Below are 23,160 nucleotides of genomic sequence, written 5' to 3'. Positions count from 1 at the left end.
TTTTTTGTTGATAACTCAAATAATATAAAAAAAAATTAACTCACTTATCTATACATTTATTTGGAGAAATAAGACCAATTACATCAGAGAATCTAAACTAATTAAGGAATATAATTTGGGAGGTATGAAGAAAATTGATTCTGAATCAATGGTTGGAACTTTTAGAATAAAATGGTGAAAAGACTTTATAGCTAATCCTGACTCTATAGTTTCAGAGAAATTCCAATTGCTTTATTTGATAAAAAATGCAATATTGTCTTCCAATGTTCAAGTTAAACTACCCAATTTTAGTAATAGGTGAAAAAAAAACTTACTGAAAAAAATGTGATAATAAATATCTAAACAAACCCTTTAAAGGTCAATGATACCAGGACTTTAAAAGAAAAGTTAAATATAAAATAACTGACGCATCTGTCACATCGGATGCCCAACAATGGAAATTCATGAAATGGCCCGTAGTCCCCAAGATTAAAGAAATGCTTAAAAAAAAACAATTATTATCCATCAGCAGAGACGTTAAGGAGTAGATTTGGCTTTGAGGTTGATCCGTGTGATTTCTGTCATACAGCCTCAGAAACAACACAACAGCTATTTTTTTTTTTTTTCATGTCCAGTGACCCAAAGCTTCTGGCAAGATTTTCACAACTGGCTTAGTGAGAAAATTAACCTCATACAATTCACACAAGAAGATATTTTGTTTTGTAACAGTAAGTTGTCAAAAGAGACACCAACACAAGTGAACATCCTCCTGATTTTGGGAAAATGTCGTATTCATAAAAAAATTTGAAAAAAGATTGGCCGAATTTTCGGTGCTTTAAAAAGTAAGTCAGACTGTATTTATCCTCATTGAAATATGGTCAGAACTCAAATCTTATGACATTTGTAAATTTGCTACAGAATGGTTACTGATCTAGGGTACAGATTGTTAATTCCATTGAAATTTAATTTATGCTGAAAGATTGATATATTTTTGCATAAGCATACGTTTGTGTGTGTGTGTGCACGCGCATGTCTTTGTAACGATTGTATTTCAATAATGAAAGAAAAAGAAAGAAAAAACAACTTCCGGTTTTCAAAATAAAAGTGTTCAAAGTTGGTTAAGAAACAACAACGACCCTCAGCGATAAAGATTTTTTGTTACTGAAATGCCAAAATGTAACGCCTAACAATAGAAAATGACATAACTATTCATTCAAAGGTAAAAAAAAAAAAGGGGGGTTTTGTTTTTTTTTGGTTTAAATTTGTTTTTTTGTTTTTAAGAACGAAAGGGCCTTTGTGCACTTGGCTTACAGAAAACAAACTTCATCCTATATCCGTCCTCCATTTTTGTGGTTTTTTTGTTGGTTTGTGTCGTCTTTTCCGTCATTTTACTCAAGGCAATAAATAAATAATAATAAATAGAAAACAGAAGAAATTCGGGAAAATCTTAGTTTTAAGAATTCGATAATTTGCTATAATTTTATCTCCAAATTTTGTTATAAATAAAAAACAGCTTTATTTATTGAAACTTAAGAAAAAAAGTAATTATGTTAAAATTATGTTTATTCAGCCATCACGGAAAAGTCAATTTTGGGTTTCACTGTGACAAAATGGAAGTGAATAAAAAAAAAAATGAACAGCTGTTTTATTTCTAGTGAGTGAAAATTGACTCAATAAAAAGTGGAAAAAAAGAAAACTTACCCGGTTTAACGACCTCACAAAATACGTATTTATTGTATATTTTTTTAAAGCCATCAAAATCCATCATTTTATTTGAAAAAATGCACCCGTCAAAACCTGGTAACTCAGATGCAGTCAAACAATATGACTGTCCATAAACCTCACAATTACAGTTTTGCATTAGACTGCATTTAACAGAGATAACATTTTTTAGTCTCATAGATCTTTCACTTTAAACATTGAAGGCAACATGCAGGTGGTAGCAGCAAATATACAAGCCTGAGGAAAACTTTCGACACCACGTCAAACAAAACAGACATTTTTATTTCAAATCTACTGAAAAATGAATGTTTTTCGAGGTAGTGCTCAGCTTAAACACTTGTTTTTTATTGTTTTATTGTTACAGCAGTATTGTGTGATTTTACTGACTGTAAATCCTTATCATGACCACTAGAGGTCAGCATACGCATGACATGAAGACTAAAATGTCAGAGGAAGATGGACAAAAAATAAATCTACTTCATATATTTTTAATGTACCAGTAAATTAACCATCATCTGTCTGTAAAACTGACATCAAATGAACACATTTGGGGTAAAAAAAAACACTTTGTAAACATGGCATTTCTGCACAACAAGCGGGTTGAACAACCATCAAACTAAAACACGTACAACAAGTGTTCATCTTTTCCCTTCCAGGCAACACTTTTCTTATAATATTGTTACAATCTTGCATTTAAATAAAAGGCAAGACATTTTTGAAATACTTTTTTCAAATCCTTTATAAAAGGAATTGCTCTCTATTGTTTATAGAAATGCTGCTTTTTTCAGATTTTGTGCAGTTTATTCTTATAATGTTCTAATTTTGAAACAGTGACTAGATGAATTTGCAGCAGCTATGTCACATGATTTTAGACCTTGGTGAAAGGCATGCTGGGATATAGCTAAAACTTAAAGTCTTTTAAAAAATATCTATATTTAAGTGTGAAAATAATAAAAAAAATGAAAAAATATTATTTGTACTGTGCAAACTTAAAACTGGCAAAGGTTGTGATCTTTTTAAAGCTCACTCTTCTTCTTTGGAAAACTACCACATAAACAAACATGAGAAATAGATAAAAACAGTCTAGACAAGCTGTTGGTGCTGTGATGACTTTTAAAATTGTTTACATAGGAAATCTATAATCTCAGAATGTTGCTAAAACGGAGGCGTGGAAAGGACTTGGTGCTGAGAAAAAATGCTGGTCATCTCTGAAGAGTGGCGAGGTTAAATGTCCTGACAGAGGATGCAGATAAGAAAAGAAGGGATCTGCTTGAGATGTGGTTCAGTGGAGTTATAGAACTTTCTGGAGAATAGCATTGGGCACTTCCAGAGTCTCATCTTTCACAAGAACAATATCGTAAGAGTCCAGGTATTTGTCCAGCCGCTCCTCCACCTGCGGAGGTAAAAAAGAAAAAAGAAAGGTTTGTCAGGGAATAAAAAAACATCTTCCCATTGTTTCCTGGTAAGGAAAAGCTTTTTTAACAAAAGCTGCAAATGTATAGGAAGATGGTAAAAAAAAAACATTACAAAGAAAAACTTAACGATTGCAACCCATAGTTCACACTGTTTCCTGCCCTCAAGCAGGTGGAACTTCTTAATTTGAACACAAATGCTGAAAGAAAATCAACATTTCATATGACTGGATCTGTGCTGCAGGAAAAAAGACCACACAAAAACCCTTTGTTGCAGGTTACCTTACACAGTCTCGCCATTTCGCTGATTTTTTTAGTGCAATTTTGCATCCTTTTCTTTTTTTATACAGTCTACTGTTCTGTGTCCTGATTAACTGTTGTCTATAGTCAGTCAATCTCCTCTGTGCCGTGTCTCCTTCCCAGAATGTGTTCAGCTTTCCACATCTACATAAATCTTCCATTGCGACCAGATCTTTGATTTCATTCTATAATTCTGTACTTATTTTTCTGTAAATGTTTGAACCTTGAGAGTTTAAACAAGAGTTAAGTGTGAAAATGTTCATGTCTGTCTGAGAAAAGAGCATGAAGTGAGTAGGGAGGGCGTTTACAGCCTTAAGACATCTGTAATCCTACTTCACAGATCGCAGTTTTTTTTAAGGGTCGAGATGTGTCCTTAGACACATAACTTCAGTTCATTGTTTATTTGCAGATCTATTTGAATGAACGGTTGCTTGATGACGTCACCTTGTCGTTGAGAAATCCTATCTTGAGAATGTTCTCTACGTTGGGAACGCCGTCGGCCATGCTGAGGTCTCCCATGGAATCTCCCAGCAGGATGATGTTAGAGTTCTCCTTCAGCTGTTTGAAGTACTCCGTGTTCCGCAGGGCGCCGTCGTGTTTGTTGTACACGTGGATCAGCTCACCCTTGAAGCCCCGCAAAACGCCCTACGAGAGAAGGCCTCATTAGACCTGCCGTCATGTGGCTAAAGAGCAAAAATAAAAAATCTGATCTTTCTATCCTTCATTCAGAATTTACATTTTCATCAAAGTCCATGAAGTTTGACACGACTTTGATGTTTGGGTGATAAACTCTGGCCTGAAGGAGGATTTCTTCCAGGACGTCGCCCAGACCAGCAGAGAAAATGAAAACAGGCACATTGTGTTGGTGGAGGCGGTCAAAGAACTGTTCAAAGCCTTCTCTGCAAGTAACACAGCAAAAGGAATATTGCATTGGTTTTGCACACGTTGCACACACAAAAAAAAAAAAAAAAGGTTGAGATTTATATTCTGTAAATACCTGAGGGCAACATCGGACTCCCTCACCACCTCTGGAAGCTTGTCCTTCTCCAGGCGCTGCTCCACCAGGAGCGTGTGGGACTTAAAATACCTGGAAACAAAGTCTGCATTTAAATTCCAAGCTGCATTGAATGGAAAGTGATGGTCAAAATCCGGACCATCCGGCTCATAAATCAGGAAGTCTTTTACAACTCACCACTCTACCATAAACGGATATTTCTCCTCCATGGTTAGCTGCGGGTCAATCTCAATGGGATAATATTTATTCCTTAGCTGCAGCAGTTTCTGCCTGCACTCCTCTGTTACCAGTTTGCAGTTATCAATGATATCTAAGTGGATTAAAAAAAAGAATAAGTTACTCATAAAAAAAGACTAAAGGTGACTAAAAATGAAAAAATGTATGGAGCAAAGTCTCCTTACTGTGGCACGTCGGACAGCGTTTTCCATTCACCAAAAATTTGCTTAACGTCATGTCAAAATCTGTGATAATCTGAAACAGATGACAGCATATCAGTAATCTGAACCCCCTAAAAAAAAAAGGAAAAAAAATAGGACTTCACTGAAAGTCTGTAAGACATGAAGTCCTAGAGAACCAATTCTCCAAGGATAGGTGTAATGATGAAGTTTCCTTACCTGCAGTTTGGAAGCTCCTCCTTTGATGAGGCCACAGATGATCTGTTCGACCCTCTCAGGGTTCCTCATGTGGACCGTCGGCTTCTCAAACTGAGGCATCTACAGATCCATCAAAAGAACAAAAGAAAGATTGGTTCTTGAGGCCACGATAGAAGCTGGTTTTGCAAATTTATGTCCAAGTGTTGAAGCTGCAAAATTGAATAGAATAGAACTCTTTTATTGATCCCACAAACTGGGAAATTCATTTAGTACTAAATGCAAAAAAAAGAAAATGCAGTAAATGGTATTATTGGGTAACATTTATGAAACGCTTTTTTCAAAATCCACCAACACGTTTTCTTAAAATTGGAGAGATTGTCGTTCTAAAAGACACAATGGCTGTCGAGCTGTCTGGCTCCACCCACTTCACACCAGGTTCGCAGGCCAATTTAGTTTTAGCAGATTTCTGCATTTAGAGTTAACTTGAGTTTTGAACATGTTTTGAAAGAACAGGTTCTGACAGCAACGCCCTGCAAGTCCTCGCACAAACCCTGCAGGTCACGTGTCAAGGTTCTTGTTCAACGCAACAGCAGCAGCAGCAGAGGAACATTGCGTTCTCTGGTTCAGACGCTGCAGGAATGTCAGGGTCTGAAAACAGCTGATGTCTGGAATCTGTCAGTGTTGTGTGACGAGCCAAAAGGATGGACAGACCCCTGCAGAGAAGATATGAACTTCCACTCTCCTGAAATATCCTTTTCACTGTTGGAAGTTTCACTAAAAATCAACCTAAAGCTGACATTTTTTTATTTGTCCTTAGCAGTTTTCCCTCCATCAACGAAAAGGAAAAAACTTTATTTTAATGCAAAAATATCTTATTTGAGGAATAAACTTCTGCAAAGTTCAACTTGAAGATGAAGAAAAGAAACGTTGTCTGCCTCACATCCATCCGAGTGTATACTTAAAGCCTCCATTACTGTATAACTACTATTTCAAACAAGTGTGTGACATATAACTGTGTATTTTCCCCTTATTTACATCAGATCTGCTTGTAAATGTTTGAAAACTTCAAGAATATCACGATCCGAAAGCCAATTCTAAACATGCAGGGCATTAAAAACACAACTTCCACTTATATAACAGCAACCAAGCACAACCTCATAAATCCTCCGGGTAAGTGACATCCCGAAAACACAAGCTAAAAATAAAAGGCTTCTTTTTTTTTGTCTCTACTAAGCCTCGTAGACTTCAGCCGGGCAGACGGATGGCAGTCAAAACGCTTTCTCCCGTTTCAGTCATCTAAAACGGTGGCATGCATAGCCCACTAAAGACAAGCAAACAGCCACAAGTTTACGAGCTTGCTCTGAAAAAGATTGCGTTTTACTTTGAAATCCAAGAAAATCTCTAATTTAGGAACAAAAAGGAAAGAGGCTGGATGACAAACATCAACAACCCCGGCCTGCAAGGTCTCCTCGTTGAAGAAAAGTGTCTCAGCTTCAGCAGAGAAAAAGAAATCCCAACCTGGCTGCAGTCACCGTCTTACCTCGGCTCTGTCAGCTCTGCAAAAACAGGAGTGAGGAAAGGATTGTGCGGCTGTGCTCAGCTTTTATACATGCCGGAGCAGGCACGGGGGGTGGGGGGCAGCCTGAAACAGATTAGACAACATGACCCCTCCTTCTTTACACGCTCAAACACAATCATTCCAGCTGACGCCACACTTGGAATCTAGACCTTTTCCAGCGACGTGACCTTTGACCTCTGAAGAGACGAGCCTTTATCAAATAGGAGCTGCTGCTGAGCTCACACATTTCCAACACACAACCCTCCAAACAGGGTCACACGGGTTAAGGTGGGTGATGTTTTTCACACACTGCGCTCTCTGTGTCTTATCTGTCTGCTGAGGCGTCAGTTTTTGCTGCATCGGTCCGTTTCTGGGCCAGCCTGGACGCGCCAGCATGATGCCGTTTTTACCCGTGTCGTTTTCTAGGACACAGTTTCGGCAGAGCGGCAGGAGTTCATTAGACATTTGCCTCTGAGCTCCGGGCGGGACTGTTGGTGAGGAGCAACCCCGCTCCCCCTTCCTGTCACCCATAAGTAAGAGCTCTCTGTTTAAATGCTCTACCACTGGCTTACAGCCCCTCACACCCCAACCTAAAGGCCCGTTCACACCGGGACGAATTTAACGCCTCGTGACTAAACAAAGGGCACCAATGAGAGTGTGCACACCGACGCGAAAAAACGCCACGTGTCAAAGCGTCAAAAAAAAACGCCTCGGGTTCGTTTTTTTTTTTTTGACGCCTCGCGTCGAAATCTATTCGACCAATGAGAATGGCGCTTTTGCACACGTGTCTGGAGCTTCTGAAGTTACAGTAAAACACCACTTGGGGGCGCTCAAACACAAAACTGCCTTGCTGAGCACACATACCAGCGAAGAAGATAGACGCCAAGTAGCGTCTACACTGCCGCAAAGAAATAATGACGGACATTCTAAAATATCCCCTTACCAAGTACCAGTTGGAGCTACTGGTGCTTGAAATATTCATGTTTTCTTTGTAATATTCTGACAAGCGCGTAAATACTTGCTCTCTTCTTCTGAGTGAAAAGCGACTTTAAGAAGTGTAAAGTTGCGCAGCGCCACCTTGTGTACAGGACTATTTCTGTTTACATTAAGCGCCATCTAATGTCAGGGAATGAAATTGCATGTTCGCTCGGCTCATCGTCAGCGAAAATCGCCTGGGTGTGAACACAAAAAACGTGACGAAAAACGCTGGCGAATAACGCCTGGCGAATATTCGTCCCGGTGTGTACGGGCTTTAACATTAGCGGTGCAGCAAAAATTTTGAGCAATATCGGAGCTGTCCACCCCCAGATTCCAGCTCAGGCGAGGAAAACAAAGACGTACATAAATCTATATATATGAAAGTGGATCCATCAGAATAGAGCAGAACAGGGAGCTTGTGACCCGCCCAGTGTTTTTTCACAAATACAAAATGTTTAACCCTTGTGCTATCTTAGATGACCCCACCCTTACATTGACGTGTTCTCCCTACCATGACAAAGGTGGATAAAGGTGGAAAGATTTCATGTAAGTGAAGATCACAAATCATTGAAGAAAAATTGTTCAGAGCACTGTCTAGTGGGTCTAGATGACCCAACTCCCAACGTTACAATGCCTAGGATAGCACAGGGGTTACACTGCTCCTGATTCACAACAATTCAAATAAAGAAATACTCAAATGTAATTATAGGCTTAATTTTCTTTATTTAATATGTTCTCTATAACAAGAAAAAAGCCACAAGAACATGTTGGAAACAGCAAAAAAACATTTTCATTGGAATGGATCTTTAAATAAATGTCCAATTTATGACAATCCAGTACAGGGACACTAAATGCAAGCTGCTGTTTGCATTAAAAAAAAAAAAAATCAACCAAAGATCCTAAAATCAAGAGGTTAAATGGGACTTAAACCTTTTGAAGATGCCAAGTATGATAAACATTAGGCAATAAAACAAAAGACAGCTTCAAACCACACATTTCTTGTGGTTAATGGTGGATAATGTCAATTTCCTTTCATAAAAATGTATTTGAAATTAATGATAAATACATTTGACATTCCAAGAAAATCCCACTGATGTAGATTCAGAGGAAAATGTGGATTATTGGAGAAATATCAATTCTGTGCGATAAGAATATAATTCAGAATTCAGAAAACATGGTTTTCGAAACAGTGCCGCTCTTATCAGACAGTGGCTATTGGCGAACTTTAGCATTTCCTGTGAATCTGCTGACATCAGACGGGCTGGTTAGGACTCCAAACATTATTATCAAAGCTGTGCAGTGTCCTGCTGCTCTCCTATCACTCACATTTGACAGTCTGCACATGACTGCAGAGGAGGGACTGAACCCTGAATCCATTTCCATTCACAAGTTTCTAAGAAAGTCCTTTAAATATTGCTTTAGATTTCACATTTACTGTCAAAACTGTTTCAGTTTGGTCATGAAAAACACGACTAAAGACATAAACTGAACAAAGGTGAAAATTTTTATAAATAAAAATCAATTCATGGATTATATGGCTTTTTTTTTTAAAGTAAAGACGGATCATATAATCAACTTCTCAAACCCAGTTCTACACTTTCAGAGCTCATAGGTTTTATAGGAGCCATAGATTTATTTGTGACTTTTATCTTTTGAACATGTTCTTTTTTTATTGAAGCCATCAGTGACGGACATCGATGAATCCAAAGTACGAAATCGCGCTAACAAATCCAGGAACAACTCAGTGTCAACATAAAGTTTTTTTCTAATTTTTTTCTCAACAATAATTTCTGCTCTTTTAGCATAAGTTGAAGTTGTGTAGATCGTTCTTATATGTTGTCATTTTCTCTTTGCTAGAAACCGATATCTGGAAGTGGGAGCAGTTTTTGGACTTAAAAGCCTTCTGACCTCATGTCAACAGCTCCCCTGCATCCGTGTGTCCCAGTTCAGTGGAAGAAGCCATTGAAGCAAACTGTTCCGAATGGATTTGCACAAACAGCAGCATATTTATGTATCAACATTTCCTGAACCCTTGTGATGCTCATAATGCATAAGATGAATCCTTTAAACTGTCAAACCCTCGTAAATCAGGGAGATGGTGAAGGTATCCGTCTGATGTTTAAGCCACAGAGGAGATTCTGTAAAACTGCAGCAAACATGCTGCACTGACACATTTATCACATGATAAACACAAGCTGTTTTTTTCTGAAATCAAATCACCCAGAAAGCAGAATGAGCTGTTAGCTGAAAAGTCACCTGATAATCAGAGGTTATGGGGTCGGAAGCTGAAAGCTCAGCTGACACCTTTTTCCTCCTCTCCTGAAAACCAGGTGGACTTTCTCCGATTACAACCCCACAGCCGGACCTCTCAGTACCCCAGACTTAAAGAGCAAGAGAGAAAAGATTTTCCTCTTTCCCTTCCTCTGATCATTTCTTGTTTTTTTTATTTTTTATTATTAAATCTATTATCAAAAGAAAATGTTTGTGGCGCCATTTAAAAAGCAAAGTTCTGCTTTACAAAATGAGTCACTCACTGTGAACTTTGCTACATACTTCTTGTATCAGTACGTAAGTGTAAATGCTGTTAACCCTTACTATTTTGGAGACTTTTTTATTCATATATATTTTTTTCAACTTTACAATTTGCTCCCATAATTTTTCTAATTGAACATAATTTACACAGCTTTTTTAAACAACCCCAGCTTCTTTTTTCAGATATTTCTTTCATTATTTTGCACAATAATTCCACAAAAAAAGCTAAAACGGTACAAAACCTCCAATTTTGAGTCTTTTTTTTTGCAACAAAAACGTTATTTTTAAAAACAAAGATCTAGAGACTGTAAAGATACAAGGAGAATGTATGAATCCCAAAACAAAGCAAAGACCAGGTCAAAACAATGGGAATAATGTTAAAAAAGGCAAAACTATGCAAAATATTTCATGGATTTACTCCAAGGGGAATCATAATTATATGTCATAACTGTTTTTATGTTTTCCAAAGCCAATAACTTTTTTGAAAGCTTCAAGTTAAATTGTTGAATTAAAACTAGACTAACGGCGGGTCGGCGTCATTCCTACGTCATCGTAAAGACCCAATAGAATGGGCAAATGCTGCAGTGAGGGAAGAGACCGCTGAGGGTTAACAGCTACACTGAAAGCACCAGTGTGATGGAAGAGTTATGTAAGGGATATGGGTGTGCTGCTTGTAATCAACATACCAGGTCATTTTTTTAGAAGCTGGTCTGAAACAAGGTCATCACGATTTTGATTTTCCCATTTCACATGCATGTTGGATTTAAAGATCTGCATCATATGGTGTTTATCTATGGCATTTCTTCTGATGATGGATACATCTAAAGAAAATTGAGATGGATTTTGTCTAAAAACGGCATCATCCTAATCAAAAAACCAGTGGGGACGCTACTACGATAGATCAAGAGATGGTCAGAGCTGGACTTTGAGGCATTTATGTCCCAATCTGTTGCACGTTTATATAAGGCCTGAAAAAACCGTTGATCAAATCCAACAGCGGTTTGTTTTGTGGTTTTGTTCAAATGTTTTTCACTTTGGCTGAGAGACTCATTATGTTCACGCAACCAAAACAAACCACACAAATCCTGTTTGCTGTGTAAATATATCACCCCCACCCACCCACCTTAATGGTTGGTAAATATTTGAATTGGAATAGTTGAGTCATGAAAGAGCCACAGGAGGGTTTCCAGCGTGCTTTGGCTTCATGAAGTCTGTCACAGAGTCATACAAACACATGATGAAGTGGGTTTTTGAATGGACACTGACTAGAACAGCTGCTGTAACTCTAGAGCCAGTGTTGATGAGCCGCATCATAAAGCAGAACCCTAGAATGGCACCTCAGGTCTGAACTGAATTTGAACTCTGAGGTGCTTTGACTGACAGAACGCCACAAACACTGAGGTCACAGAGGGCAGAGGTCAGCAGGTTCACATACAGCATCACATGATGAATTCAGAGCTACATGAGGAAGGCAGAGGGACCGAGTGAGGAAGGAAATACTAAAGATGTTCCATAAAGAAGGGAAGACACAGGAAGTCAGATATATATTTATTTGATATTTACATTATGTTATGTATTTGTATTTTTTCCACTTGTTTGCTTTTACTTATTTGTCTTTTTAACTAAGTTTTAGTGATTATACTCATCCATTAAGGTTAATTTGTTATTATTCACACAGGAGGCGGATTAATAACGAAATATCATTTCCACAATACTGAATCTGGCTTCAATAAATAAAACACTTATTGTTACAAAAGTATGAAAAGTGCCTTACGAATAAAGTTTGACTGGATATGATTAAAGATTTTAGATTTGCATTTTTTTTTATTTAAAACAGTTCTCTGAAGTTAGAAAAATAAATAAAATATATAAATTGAACTGATTTTTTCTCTCTCAAAAGATTAGATAACTTTCCTATCATTTTAGAACTTATAATGAAATAAAAATTTGGGATGAACAAGTAATCAACTTTGTCTTCATATTAACATTTGCATAATCCTTGCCACTCTGCAGAAATGATGTAGAAAATGACACAGGGAATAAAAAAAAAATAACTAAATAAAAACAATCCATAGTCAAACTCTAATGCACTTGACTCTCTGGGATTTAAAATTACTTTTTAAATTTTAGATTTACTTTTATAAAACATTGGAAAAGATGTTACTCGATTTTATACATTCTTTCTCCATAGATAAAAACTTTGATTTTTTTTTTTTGTTCTTAAGTAACTCTTTCTTTGATAAAATTGTGAGATGGTTAGCTAATGTTAATTCTGGATTAAAAAAGTAAAAAAATTCAAATAAAAAAGTAAAACAATTTAGAAAAAACTAGGCAAAGTAAACTTGTTCTCGTCTGTCCTCTAGTGGTCATAAGGGGGAATTACATTGCAGAAGGCTTCTACATAGAAATCACTGAAATGGTTCAGAAGAAAATCATCTGTTTTTTCATACATTTGCATTTAAGAAATACATTTTTTGAAGCTCAGTCTTTAACGTCTACATTTAAATATTAGGATTTTACACTCCTTTCAGATTAGGGTTTGTCTAAAATCGATGTCAAATTTCAAACAAAGAACCAACAACCAGAGGGACAACCAGGGACAAGGAGAAAATGACCTCACATCCATCTCAAAGCAGATTGTTGATAATTGGTGTGTTTGTACAGCTTTGTTCCCAGCAAAGACTGATACTGTAGCAGTCCGTCAGCAATCTAAGCATGATGGACTACACAAACGCATGAACACAATTAATGCGTCATCACTCAACACAAACATGTTGATCTCTGGGAGAAGACGATAGTTTGTCGACTGTCATGAATCAGGTCAGCGCACTTCAGCTATGAAAATGATTGTGAGGACAGAGGAAAGCAAGCCTCAAAGAATTGAGACATTTTTTATCCAAACCAAATTAGTCCAAATGAACAAAACTTGATTTAATTTAACAAAAAATAACATTTTGGGGTAAAGAAAACCCCAAAAAGATGTCTCATCGATTCAAATTATTAACGCCAAAATTGTAACAGTATAAAATAAGTTGACTCGTATTAGGTTTCGGTAAAAAAAGTAAAATAAAACTCTCTGCTTAGACTGCTGCCCCCGCGACCCGGATAAGCCGAGAAAGATGGATGGATGGGGGTTGGTAGAATTGATCAAGAACTCTAAAAGTGGATAGATACATTGGATATTTTTACCTAATCTATGCTCACGAGTCTGCTGTGCCCATAAGATCCATGTTGGAGTGTCTGTCCAATGAAACCATGACTGTGCACTTTGAAGTCAGCGTGTGATTGAAAGCAGAGCAGACATGGAGGCGGCGTCACTGTTCTTCTCCAGGAACAGACAGAGAGAGCTAAATGCAAACGTGTGACCTGATATAGCGCACAAACTTCATGTTTACATCAAATGCTGATTCTCTGCATGTCACTATCCAATAACTAATGACTTTTGAGCACAAAGAAGTGATTTAAAGTTTTATTTAGAGCGCTGCTCTTCTGTATTTCCCTTTTTTTATTGCTTTTCACACCATCACTCCTTTATAGAAAAAAAAAACTCTTGGTCAAACAATTATTGATATATTCTGATTCTAAAAATCTGTAGTCTGTGATTAAAGAAGTCAAGAAAGTAAAAAAAAAAAAAGACATAAGACTTCAGAGCTGAAGCTGAAGGAAGAATATGAATCTGCTCAACAGCTTGGGAGCAGACATTTCTGAAATGAACCAAAAAGAGGTTTTGAAGTTACCACTAAAGAGCCTATAGGGAACTAGAGCCCAACAGTCTGTCATAGCTGAATATTTCTGAAATTTTGTGGGTTACAGTGGATGTCTGTGCCTCCTCTTAGCGCCAAGCACCATCAAAAGCAGACGGTAACAAGCTTCCAGGACGATAGTTGCCACATGAAACTCCTGTTCACAACAGTTAAAGCCACATCCTGGTTTTCTCTGGTAACCACTCATGAACAAAACCAAAAAGAACAAGCAGGATCCTCTAGTGACAGTGTTTTTAAGTACACAGATGGTTTTCACTAAGTTGTTTGATGAAACAATTCCTAAAAAAAGAATTATAAAATACTGTTGGCTGAGTAATGTCACTTTTAATGCTCTGCCTAGTTAAAAAAAATGAAATAATCTGACGAAAGGAGAAGACATTAAACAAGTTTTGTTGAATCCTTAATGAGACACAGTAAAGCTCTGCCAGCTCCCTTTCAGACTAAAAGCCCCTATTTTCTATCATTCCTGTAAGAAAAATGTAGCATCTCAGCTTTGCAGGTTAAAGCTGTAAGCAAAAGCTGTAAATTTGAAAAACTGGCCACAGTTTAGCTGATAGCATCACATCTAGCACAGGTGAACTACAGGTAGACTGCGTGGAAAAAACGTCCCACCTGTAGTTCTACACAGTATGGTTCAAAGCTGCTCCTTCAAAGTAAAGTCCCCTGCTTTACAACGTGTGTTTTAACAAGAACTTCAATCCTTATTCGGATTTGCTTTTGGGGCCATTTTCTCTGCTCCTTTCTTGTCTTTAGAAAAACTAAGAGAGGTGTTCAGTGGTCTCAATCCTGTGATTTTGGAAAATACTGAAAAAGAGTGAACAGTTTGAAAAATAAAATACATGTCTAAGGTATTATTCTGAGAAACACTTGTCATTCCTATGGCGACATGTTTGCATGTTTAAGGCTGTAAGTATGTGTTGAATTAAACTTCAAAAATTTCATGATGTTGTAAAATGTGATGCATTTTGACTCTGATGACTCTGTGGTTGTGGGGTGTATAAGCGGTGGACGGGAGGAGGAGTACAGGAGGCTGGTGGACGGATTTGTGGAGTGGGCTGGAGAGAATCACCTGCTGCTCAATGTGGACAAGACCAGGGAGATGGTGATCGACTTCCGGAGGAAAAGGACTGTCTTACAACCCCTCTGCATCCTGGGCAGGGATGTGGAAGCGGTGGAGGAGTACAAATATCTGGGTGTGACTATCGACAGCAGACTGAGCTGGAGGAGCCACAGTACTGCTGTGTACAAAAAGGCCTGCAGCAGACTCTACTTCCTGAGGAAGCTGAGGTCATTTGATGTGTGCAGCAAGATGCTGGGGATCTTTTACCAGTCTGTGGTGGCCAGCACCTTGTTCTCCTCTGTGGTCTGCTGGGGAAGCAGCATTGCAGTCAGTGACACCAACAGACTGAACAAGCTGATCAGGAAGGCGGGTTCTGTCATTGGCTGCAAACAGGAAACCTTTGAAGCAGTGATGGAGAGGAGGTCACTGAACAAGCTCTTATCCATCATGGACAACCCAGAGCATCCTCTCCACCCTGTTCTGGACAAACAGCGGAGCTCCTTCTCTAGAAGGCTCAGACAGCTCCGCTCCAAAACTGCCCGGTACCAGAAATCCTTCCTGCCAAATACTATAACCCTGTTCAATAATTCACAATGCAGAAGATAACCTTTGCACATTTTTTTTTTTCTCTTTTCTTTATTTTGCACATTTCTTTTGCACATCTCTTTACCTGCACTGTTATGTAAATAGCTCTTTAAATTATACCACATTTTCCTTGTTCTCTTTTTTATTTTTATTTATATTATTCTTACTCTTTTTTTCCTGTCAGTTGTTATGGTAACGAACAAATTTCCCACGTGTGGGATCAATAAAGTATTTCTGATTCTGATTCTGATTTGTTGAGGAATTCAGTGGTGATCGTGACGAATGAGACGGAATAGAGTAAAAAAAAATGACAGTGAGAAGCAAAAAGGAAGATTTACACTAGAAGGTGAGACCTACTCACATGCTACTAAATTTAAAAATAATGATCCCCAAACTTGATAAGTTTTTTGGGAAACAGAAGCATTTTCAAGATGGTTAATATTTGAAATATAATGAAGATCTACAAAGATAACCAATGAGATACATCAGCTGGACTGCAGAATAATTGTAAAGATCCTCCCAATCTATTTGTTTTGAACAATAAAGTAAAAAAAAAAAAAAAACGTGTCCCAATCTACTACTACACGAAAAAGGACTGATGTAGCTACAGGAGCTAGCATAATCTACATTTTTCAATCTGTCAGCGAATGACAACAGGACCAGCACATAGCGACTTCCGGAACAATGAAAACATTGCGAGGGGTGACGGCTTTAGGATGTGTAACAGAAAAGGCTTTAATGTAAATAGCTTGCTGCTAGTGACCTCTAAAACAGCTGGAAACTACTGCGAGTGCGCATTGTTGAGCCCAACTGTTAGATAAGAATGAACACTTTCTATTTCCTGTTAGAATGTTCAAAATAAAAGTATTTATGAGGCACTAAAACCCTTTTCTAACTCAAAGGGGTTTTATTTTGAAGCCGCATCAGCGACACTTCCTGTTACGCATCTACCGCATAAGTTTTGACAACGCACCGTAGTTTGACTCACCATTTCTATTATCCTTGTTTTCTTCCCGGCCCGCTTCTTTTTGGCTACAATATACTGGGCGAGCGCCACGCCACCGACTACTGCACAGACACTTGCGCTGGCCGCAGCTCCGACCTTCACCACAGCCGCCCTGTCCATGACAGTCCAATGCCTCCAAACAGCCAGCCGATCTGAACGGCGCCTCCTCCTGTTTCACTTTGTGAGCTCACGCCTTCCTGCTGCAGCCCAAGATCGTCTATGCAAGCGAAGCGCTCACGACCTTCCTGCTGCAGCCCTAGATCGTATATTCAGGCGAAGACGAGCCACTCTCACGAGAAAACTCTGACACCATCTAGCTACTAAAATCTTAGAAATTTGCCTAGAAAATTCAAGCAATTTTAAAAGGAAATCTGTCTGTTCATTCATTTATAGTATTTTATAAATTATAATATAATTTGAAACCAGGAAATCTATTTTTAAACAACTTTTCAAAATAAATAAACTCTCCTGGCTTTGAAGCCAGTTCTTTCTCCAGTTCTTCTCTGAGTCCCTGGTATTTCCCCAATCTCTCCTGTTCCTTCTTCCTGATGCTTCCATCGCTTGGCACTGCCACATCCACCACAACGGTTTTCCTCTGTTCTTTATCCACCAGTACAATGTCTGGTTGGTTCCCCATTACCATCCTGTCAGTCTGGATCAGGAAGTCCCACAGGATCTCTCATTCTCTATCACCTTCTGAGGTGTTTCCCATTTTGACCTTGGGGTTTCAAGTCCATATTCTGCAAACATGTTTCTGTATATTATTCCAGCCACTTGATTGGGGCGCTCCATGTATGCGTTCCCTAGCAGCATCTTACACCCTGCATAAGGTGCTGGATTGCTTCAGGTGCCCCTCCTGCACAGCCTACACCTTGGGTCTTGTCTGGTGTGGTAGATCTGAGCCTCTATTGCTCTGGTGCTCAGGGCTTGTCCTGAGCTGCTAGAATGAGTGCTTCAGTGCTGTCCTGTAGGCCAGCCCTTTCTAGCCATTGGTAGGACTTCTTGATATCAAAAGAGAACAATACGATTAGAAGATGAATGAAACAGAATGTCTAAATGTTACAGAGCGTTGCATTGTAATTGTGTCAAATGAAAAGTGTCCAACAGCAGCACTTGACACTAGAAGTTTCAACATCTTTACATGTAGCTTATTTAAGTGTGAAGCCTTAAACTGGATGCTCTTTTGGTTGCTTTGAGTTGAATGCATCCTAGGAATCCTAGTGCCATGAAAAATATTTTTGAGTAAAAATTGTATTTTGCATTATTGATTTGACAAATTTTCTTGTTCTCTGGCTCAGGAAGAGATGAAAAGATATTATAATGTGAGGTTAATTTACATATTTCCAGTTGTCTACTTTGTATTCGACACCAATGTATTTAATATCCTTTCATAAAGGTGATTGTAGAATGAAGGAGTGTTGCAGTCTGTTGAGGCTCTAGTAAGGAACATGTGACATGAGACGATGACAACTGCAATGTAAACGCAGCCCGTTTTCCATTATCTAATGATAACATTACTTGGAAAATGAGGTATTGTACAACACCTAGATATCTTATTAAATATACTTGGTTGCATTTACCAACCAGTAGTTGTCGTGGCCGAGTGGTTAAGGCGATGGACTAGAAATCCATTGGGGTCTCCCCGCGCAGGTTCGAATCCTGCCGACAACGAATATTTTTGCTAGACCTTGATTCTCGTATGCACATTTTTTTGAACACATTTTAGTCACTAATTTGTTTGTTTTATTTCGTTTTCTTACTCTTTTAACTGAGTTACACAATTTCTAAAATGGCTTCACAACTGGCTCTGTCCAAAAAAAGAAATCAGAATGTAAAATTACAACTTCCTATTCGGTTTCAAACTAAAATGATAGTTCCATGTTTTTCTTTTCTTTTGCTTTTGACAAAACAATGTATCATCCCCTGCTGTTTTATCAAAATTAGAAAGCCTTATTTATTTAAAGATAACTTTGCATGGAGATAAATAAATGAAATAAATAAATAATAACAAGAAAGACTAAACAGAACAATCATTCTTTCGTGTTTTGGACACATATTTTGAAATTGGGTTTGACGTTTCCGTTTTGTTACTTGGCAACGGCTAACGCTATGTAAGCCGTCTCGTGCGCTGGTTAGCTTCAACGCTAACGGAGCAGACACAAGCAGGTTACAATGTTTGATGCTGATCAGGATTTTGATAAGCTGCTTGATGAAGTTGAAAAAAAGTTTTGTTGCAACGTTTCTGTGGAGTCTTCAGATCCGTCAAACTCCAGCCACACTCGGCGGAGTGTCAACGATGGACAAGGCAAAAATAGGTAGTTGCTAGCTCAGCTCTTGTTAGCATCTATCAAAGTCATTTATTTGGAACTTTAAAAAATCCCTCAAACTTTATATTTATTTTGGAATATATAAGTCCAAACAAAAAAAAAACTTTTATTTTGCTGCTAACAGAGAGGGACTTTCCTTTTTTCTATTGCAGTATAGCAAAACCAAATCAACCTGAAAGTGACATCTCTGAAGATATTGATGCGCTTCTGGAAGAACTGCTAGAAGACAAAGACACTTATTCCCCTCAGTCAAAGGTAAATAGTAGAATGTGATTTGAACTACTTTAGAGGGAAATGGGAATGAGAATACAGAACACACAACCACACAGTCTGGCCACATAAAATACTACAAACATTCCTTTACATTCCTTCTGTGTTTCATTTTTGCTTCATTGTCAGTATATCTTTTCTTGCATACAACCACTAAGTACTTTTAAATAATTTCTTAAATTGTGCTTATTTTAAACATTTGTCTGAGTTTATTTTTAATGTCTTTCATCCGTTTTTTTGTACTTTTACCATTTTAGTCTCAACAGAATCGCCCCAAAGAAACACAAGTAGAGAACAAGCTCTCATTTCAAATTGGGAGAAGAAAGTAAGTCATAGTTAAAATTCACAGATGAACATTTATAGAAATTGAAGAATTTGATGAATTCTTGTCTTTTTACATGAGGTTGAACATGTCGAAGTAAAGTTGCTCTGTATTTATTTCATATGATGCTTGCTTACAACTGTGAGGAGATTCAAACAAATATAGAGACATGAGACTTTACTGCTTTATTGTACTTCCAGATGTTGTCCTGTCTTTGTTGGCGGGAGCTCGGTCACAAATGGAGTCGGAACAGCCACATCTAAAAGGTGTTCAAATGTTTTGGCGTGAATTATGAATTCATCAGTTTTTCCTGGTCATGTTTTGATACTTTAAACTGCTAAATATATACATTTTTTGTTCCTAAATCAATTTGTAACAATAAGAATCCCTAAAAGCCTATTCTTGATAACAACTGGGGGTATTCTGTGTTACCAGGTCATGTGACCAGCTGAGATGTGTATCTTGTGACTTCCGGGTGGTGATGTTTGATGACTGCGAGTGGGATCAGTCCTGTGATTATCTGTTTCTCAGGTTAGTACATCTCTTGAATTTGTTCTAAAACCTTTTGGGTGTCTGAAATTCCTGAATTTTTTAAACAGCAGAGCAATAGGATGTCTGCTTTATGGAGGTGCCTACACTATTCAATCATGCAGCAGTTATGATTAGAGGCTGTGTTAGCTACTGTGAAAATTGAAAGATTCTATTTTTAAATAGAATACTTTTGAAATATCCATCCATTCATCCATTTTCCCCTTATCCGGAGTTGGGTCTAAAGGGCAGGAGACTAAACCCAGAACTCCCTCTGGGTCTTCCCTCGGCCTCCTCCCAGTGGTTTAAACCATGAATACCTCCACAGGAAGGGGGTAGGAGGCATCCAAAAGAAACCTCCTCTGGACTTTCTTGATGTGGAGGAGCAGCGGCTCCACTAAAACCTCCTCCCGGGTGACTGGGCTCCTCACCCAATCTCTAAAGGAGCGCCCCGCCGCCCTGCAGCGGAAACTCATTTCAGTCACTAGTATCCAAGATCTCATCCTTTTGGTCGTCTATCTGCCTGTTAATCTCAGTAACTTTCTGAGCAATCTGAGAAATAAATGCTGCAACATTACATTTACATTTATATCAGTCATATACCTTTTTGACAGGAAAAAAAGATGACAAATGTCTTGTTTTATTGGGCACAAATGTAGCAAAAAATGCAAAAATAAATCTATTGTTCTGATTCTACAGGGATCCATTTCATCAGATCCATTTTTTGTTTGTTTGGCCAGCACAAGGCCAGCTCAGTGGCTTTGTGGTCAGAGTAGTGTCGCCCTGTAACTGGTAGGACTTGGGTTCAAACCCAGTCTGAGTCATACCAAAGAAAACCTAATTTCTCCCTGCTTGACACTCAGCATTAAGGGGGGTTAAGCCCCCAAATTGTACCCCACCATAGCTGAGTCTGCAGCTCACCGCTCCCCAAGGGGATGGGTCAAATGCAGGGGGACCAATTTCGCACACCTAAGTGTGTGACAGAAAGTGGGATTTTACCTGAACTTGATGCATCAGGTATTCAGGATTAAAGGAGTTTTTTTTTGGCAGGTTGTATCCATCCATGTTTTCTGTTTCCTCTTTAACGCTGTCCTATTTTGGAGCAGATTCATACTTTAAATGGAACAAACTCTCAGCACACTAGATGTTTTACTTTAAATGCACAACAGGCATTCATTTAATGAAAGAAAATCACTAAATCACTTTCTCCTTTCCATACATGTGTGACATCACAAAACCTCTCAAAAAACACCCAAACTACTGAATTCTTCTGGTGCAGCATGTGTATCAAGGTGCTGAATAAAAGAAAAGCAAAACTGCTGCATTTCCAGAAAAAAGGTCAAAAGGAAGTTGTTGAATTGAGATAGCAGCTGTCCAATGCTTCTCAGAGAGCATGTCATGCTTTTAAAGCAACCTGCCTGCAGGTCAGCTGTTCACACTGACCACACATGAAACCCGGCGCCATACTTTCCCATGAACATTTTCTCCATAAGTGCACAGGTGGTTTTGTTACTTGGAGTTCAAGTCACTCTGAGACACTCTGCAGCACTCAGGCTGATTTACTTGCCCTTCATGTTGTCACGGAGGTGGAAGCATCACACAAAGCCCCAGCCATCCCAAACACCAAAGCTCAAACTCTGCTGCTCCGCTGAAGCAAAACTACCAAATACAAGTGGAAACAAATGTCTGTTGACCTGATAAAGAAAACAAATCTTTAAGGACATTTATGAGAAAAGCTCTTAAAAAATATATTTTATTTCAAGCTATTGGACTGTAGGACATGGGTATTTAAATGTGTGTGTTTTCTTACTAATCATGCAATCATCTACTTGTTCTCAATAATAAGTGTAGTCATCTTGTTTGCAGAAACAACATGCCGGACTGTCAGAAGCTCAGGAAGAAGCTGAAGAAGAAGAGAGGGCAGAGAGCGTATGCCTGCCAGTGCAGCTGGTTCTCTGCTTCAGAGCCTGCTGACCTCAGGGATCAGCCTCAGCTCCGATGGGTCTGTGGCAAACACCCGGACTGACTGCTCACCTCAATCTACTTTCTAAACTCTCCATCCATCCATTTATCCATCCATCCTTCAGACGTCGTTGTGAAAGGAAGAACTTATCCTTGGCCTCTATTGTCAGCAAGACTTAAAACATTGTTTTCCATCTATCTGTCGAGGAGGATTCTTGAAGCATTTCCAGACTGTACAAAAAATCTGAATCTGTGCATCTCACACCCATTCATCGATGGCTGATTTCAAAATATCTCTTCCTGCGTCTTCCTCTTTTTGGAAGAGGTATTTGGACACAAATATCTGGAACTTCAAACTTTCTGAATATTTTGGACTGCTGCCCAACTGTGACACATTGTGATTTTTTACTCCTGCTCTTTAAACAAATCTGTCTCCTGCCTGTACTAGAATAAAATATATCTGATGAGGAACATGAAACATTTTTTCTTTACATTTCTAAAGCTTCTGGACTCCAGACGTTTATTTTTTTTATATGTCTCATAAACTTGAGCATTTGAGTTTAAAAATGGAGGAAGTGAAGAAATGTCAAAAATTAAAAGTTTTATATCATCTTTTTAGCTTCTGCTCCTTATTGGAAACTTTCAGGGTTGACAGTGTAACAGAATTTGTAATTTTAGTTCAATTAAAAACTATTGGCACTTTCCTATAAAGTTCTTGGATTTACCTTATAGGAGTTTGGCCTGCAGACAGAATGGTTCCTTCCAGTCCGGTCAACTAAGAAATAAAACACGAATAAAAATACATAAAAGATTTTTAATTTAGTTCATTTTTATTCCTGTGCAAAAAAAAGTACGGTACTTGTTTAAAATCACATTCGGATTGTAGTATTTGAGAGAGAGGCATTTATTTTGGTTTTGTTAAACACACAAACGTAAAACATCAACATAAACATTGACACTGAACAATGTCAACTTAAACTTTGAACAACATAAATGTTGAACAAAATCAACCGAAAAAGGTGTTGGGTGAAGCTGAGGCTTATTTCCCCGACCCTGATTACAAACATCACATTTACCTACAAATTGATGGAACCTTAAAAAAACAAGAGGAAAAAGAAAACAAAAACACTTTTCAAAATTACCTCAGGAGTCTCTCAGTCCAAGGTATTTTTGATGTATTCTAAATTTATACATTTTCTTAAACTCATATGGAGTTTGCATTCTTCTGATTGTCAGATAATAAATTC

General features: G+C 38.2%; 2 protein-coding genes, 1 long non-coding RNA gene and 1 other non-coding gene across 8 annotated transcripts; 3 read left to right on the top strand and 1 right to left on the bottom strand.

Moving 5' to 3' along the window:
• Positions 1-1,684: 1,684 nt before the first annotated feature.
• nt5c3a (5'-nucleotidase, cytosolic IIIA) lies at positions 1,685-22,659 on the bottom strand. Of its 4 annotated transcripts, none has more exons than XM_078932977.1 (8): positions 22,639-22,659; positions 5,043-5,141; positions 4,830-4,899; positions 4,606-4,738; positions 4,411-4,500; positions 4,150-4,312; positions 3,858-4,058; positions 1,685-3,094 (listed from the first exon to the last, which is right to left on the bottom strand). In XM_078932977.1, the coding sequence occupies exons 2-8, from the start codon at positions 5,139-5,141 to the stop codon at positions 2,993-2,995; spliced, it is 858 nt and encodes a 285-aa protein (XP_078789103.1). In that variant the 5' UTR covers positions 22,639-22,659; the 3' UTR covers positions 1,685-2,992. The 4 variants fall into 4 exon arrangements, with proteins under 4 accessions (XP_078789103.1, XP_004078377.1, XP_011484014.1 ...); XM_004078329.5 differs by lacking the exon at positions 22,639-22,659 and adding an exon at positions 16,487-16,701; XM_011485712.3 differs by lacking the exon at positions 22,639-22,659 and adding an exon at positions 6,562-6,647.
• On the top strand, positions 6,747-9,332 carry LOC110016702 (uncharacterized). The gene is made up of 3 exons (XR_013648213.1): positions 6,747-6,867; positions 7,006-7,112; positions 9,236-9,332. It is a non-coding gene; the product is annotated as an uncharacterized LOC110016702 (long non-coding RNA).
• On the top strand, positions 18,094-18,175 carry trnas-aga (transfer RNA serine (anticodon AGA)). The gene has a single exon. It is a non-coding gene; the product is annotated as a tRNA-Ser (tRNA).
• Positions 18,575-22,525, top strand: cfap418 (cilia and flagella associated protein 418). 2 transcript variants are annotated; one of them, XM_004078328.5, is made up of 6 exons: positions 18,575-18,819; positions 18,984-19,086; positions 19,359-19,426; positions 19,624-19,689; positions 19,859-19,954; positions 21,818-22,525. In XM_004078328.5, exons 1-6 carry the CDS (start codon positions 18,677-18,679, stop codon positions 21,975-21,977), a joined length of 636 nt encoding a protein of 211 aa, XP_004078376.1. In that variant the 5' UTR covers positions 18,575-18,676; the 3' UTR covers positions 21,978-22,525. The 2 variants fall into 2 exon arrangements, with proteins under 2 accessions (XP_004078376.1, XP_020566015.1); XM_020710356.3 differs by lacking the exon at positions 21,818-22,525 and adding an exon at positions 20,280-20,482 and having other exon boundaries at positions 18,576-18,819.
• Positions 22,660-23,160: the final 501 nt, after the last annotated feature.

This window comes from Oryzias latipes, chromosome 16, assembly GCF_053564925.1.
Source record: "Oryzias latipes strain Hd-rR chromosome 16, Olatipes_Hd-rR_3.1".
Lineage (NCBI taxonomy): Eukaryota > Metazoa > Chordata > Actinopteri > Beloniformes > Adrianichthyidae > Oryzias > Oryzias latipes.
Note: the sequence above shows the minus strand (reverse complement) of the source record. Positions and strands in the feature narration are given on the sequence as shown.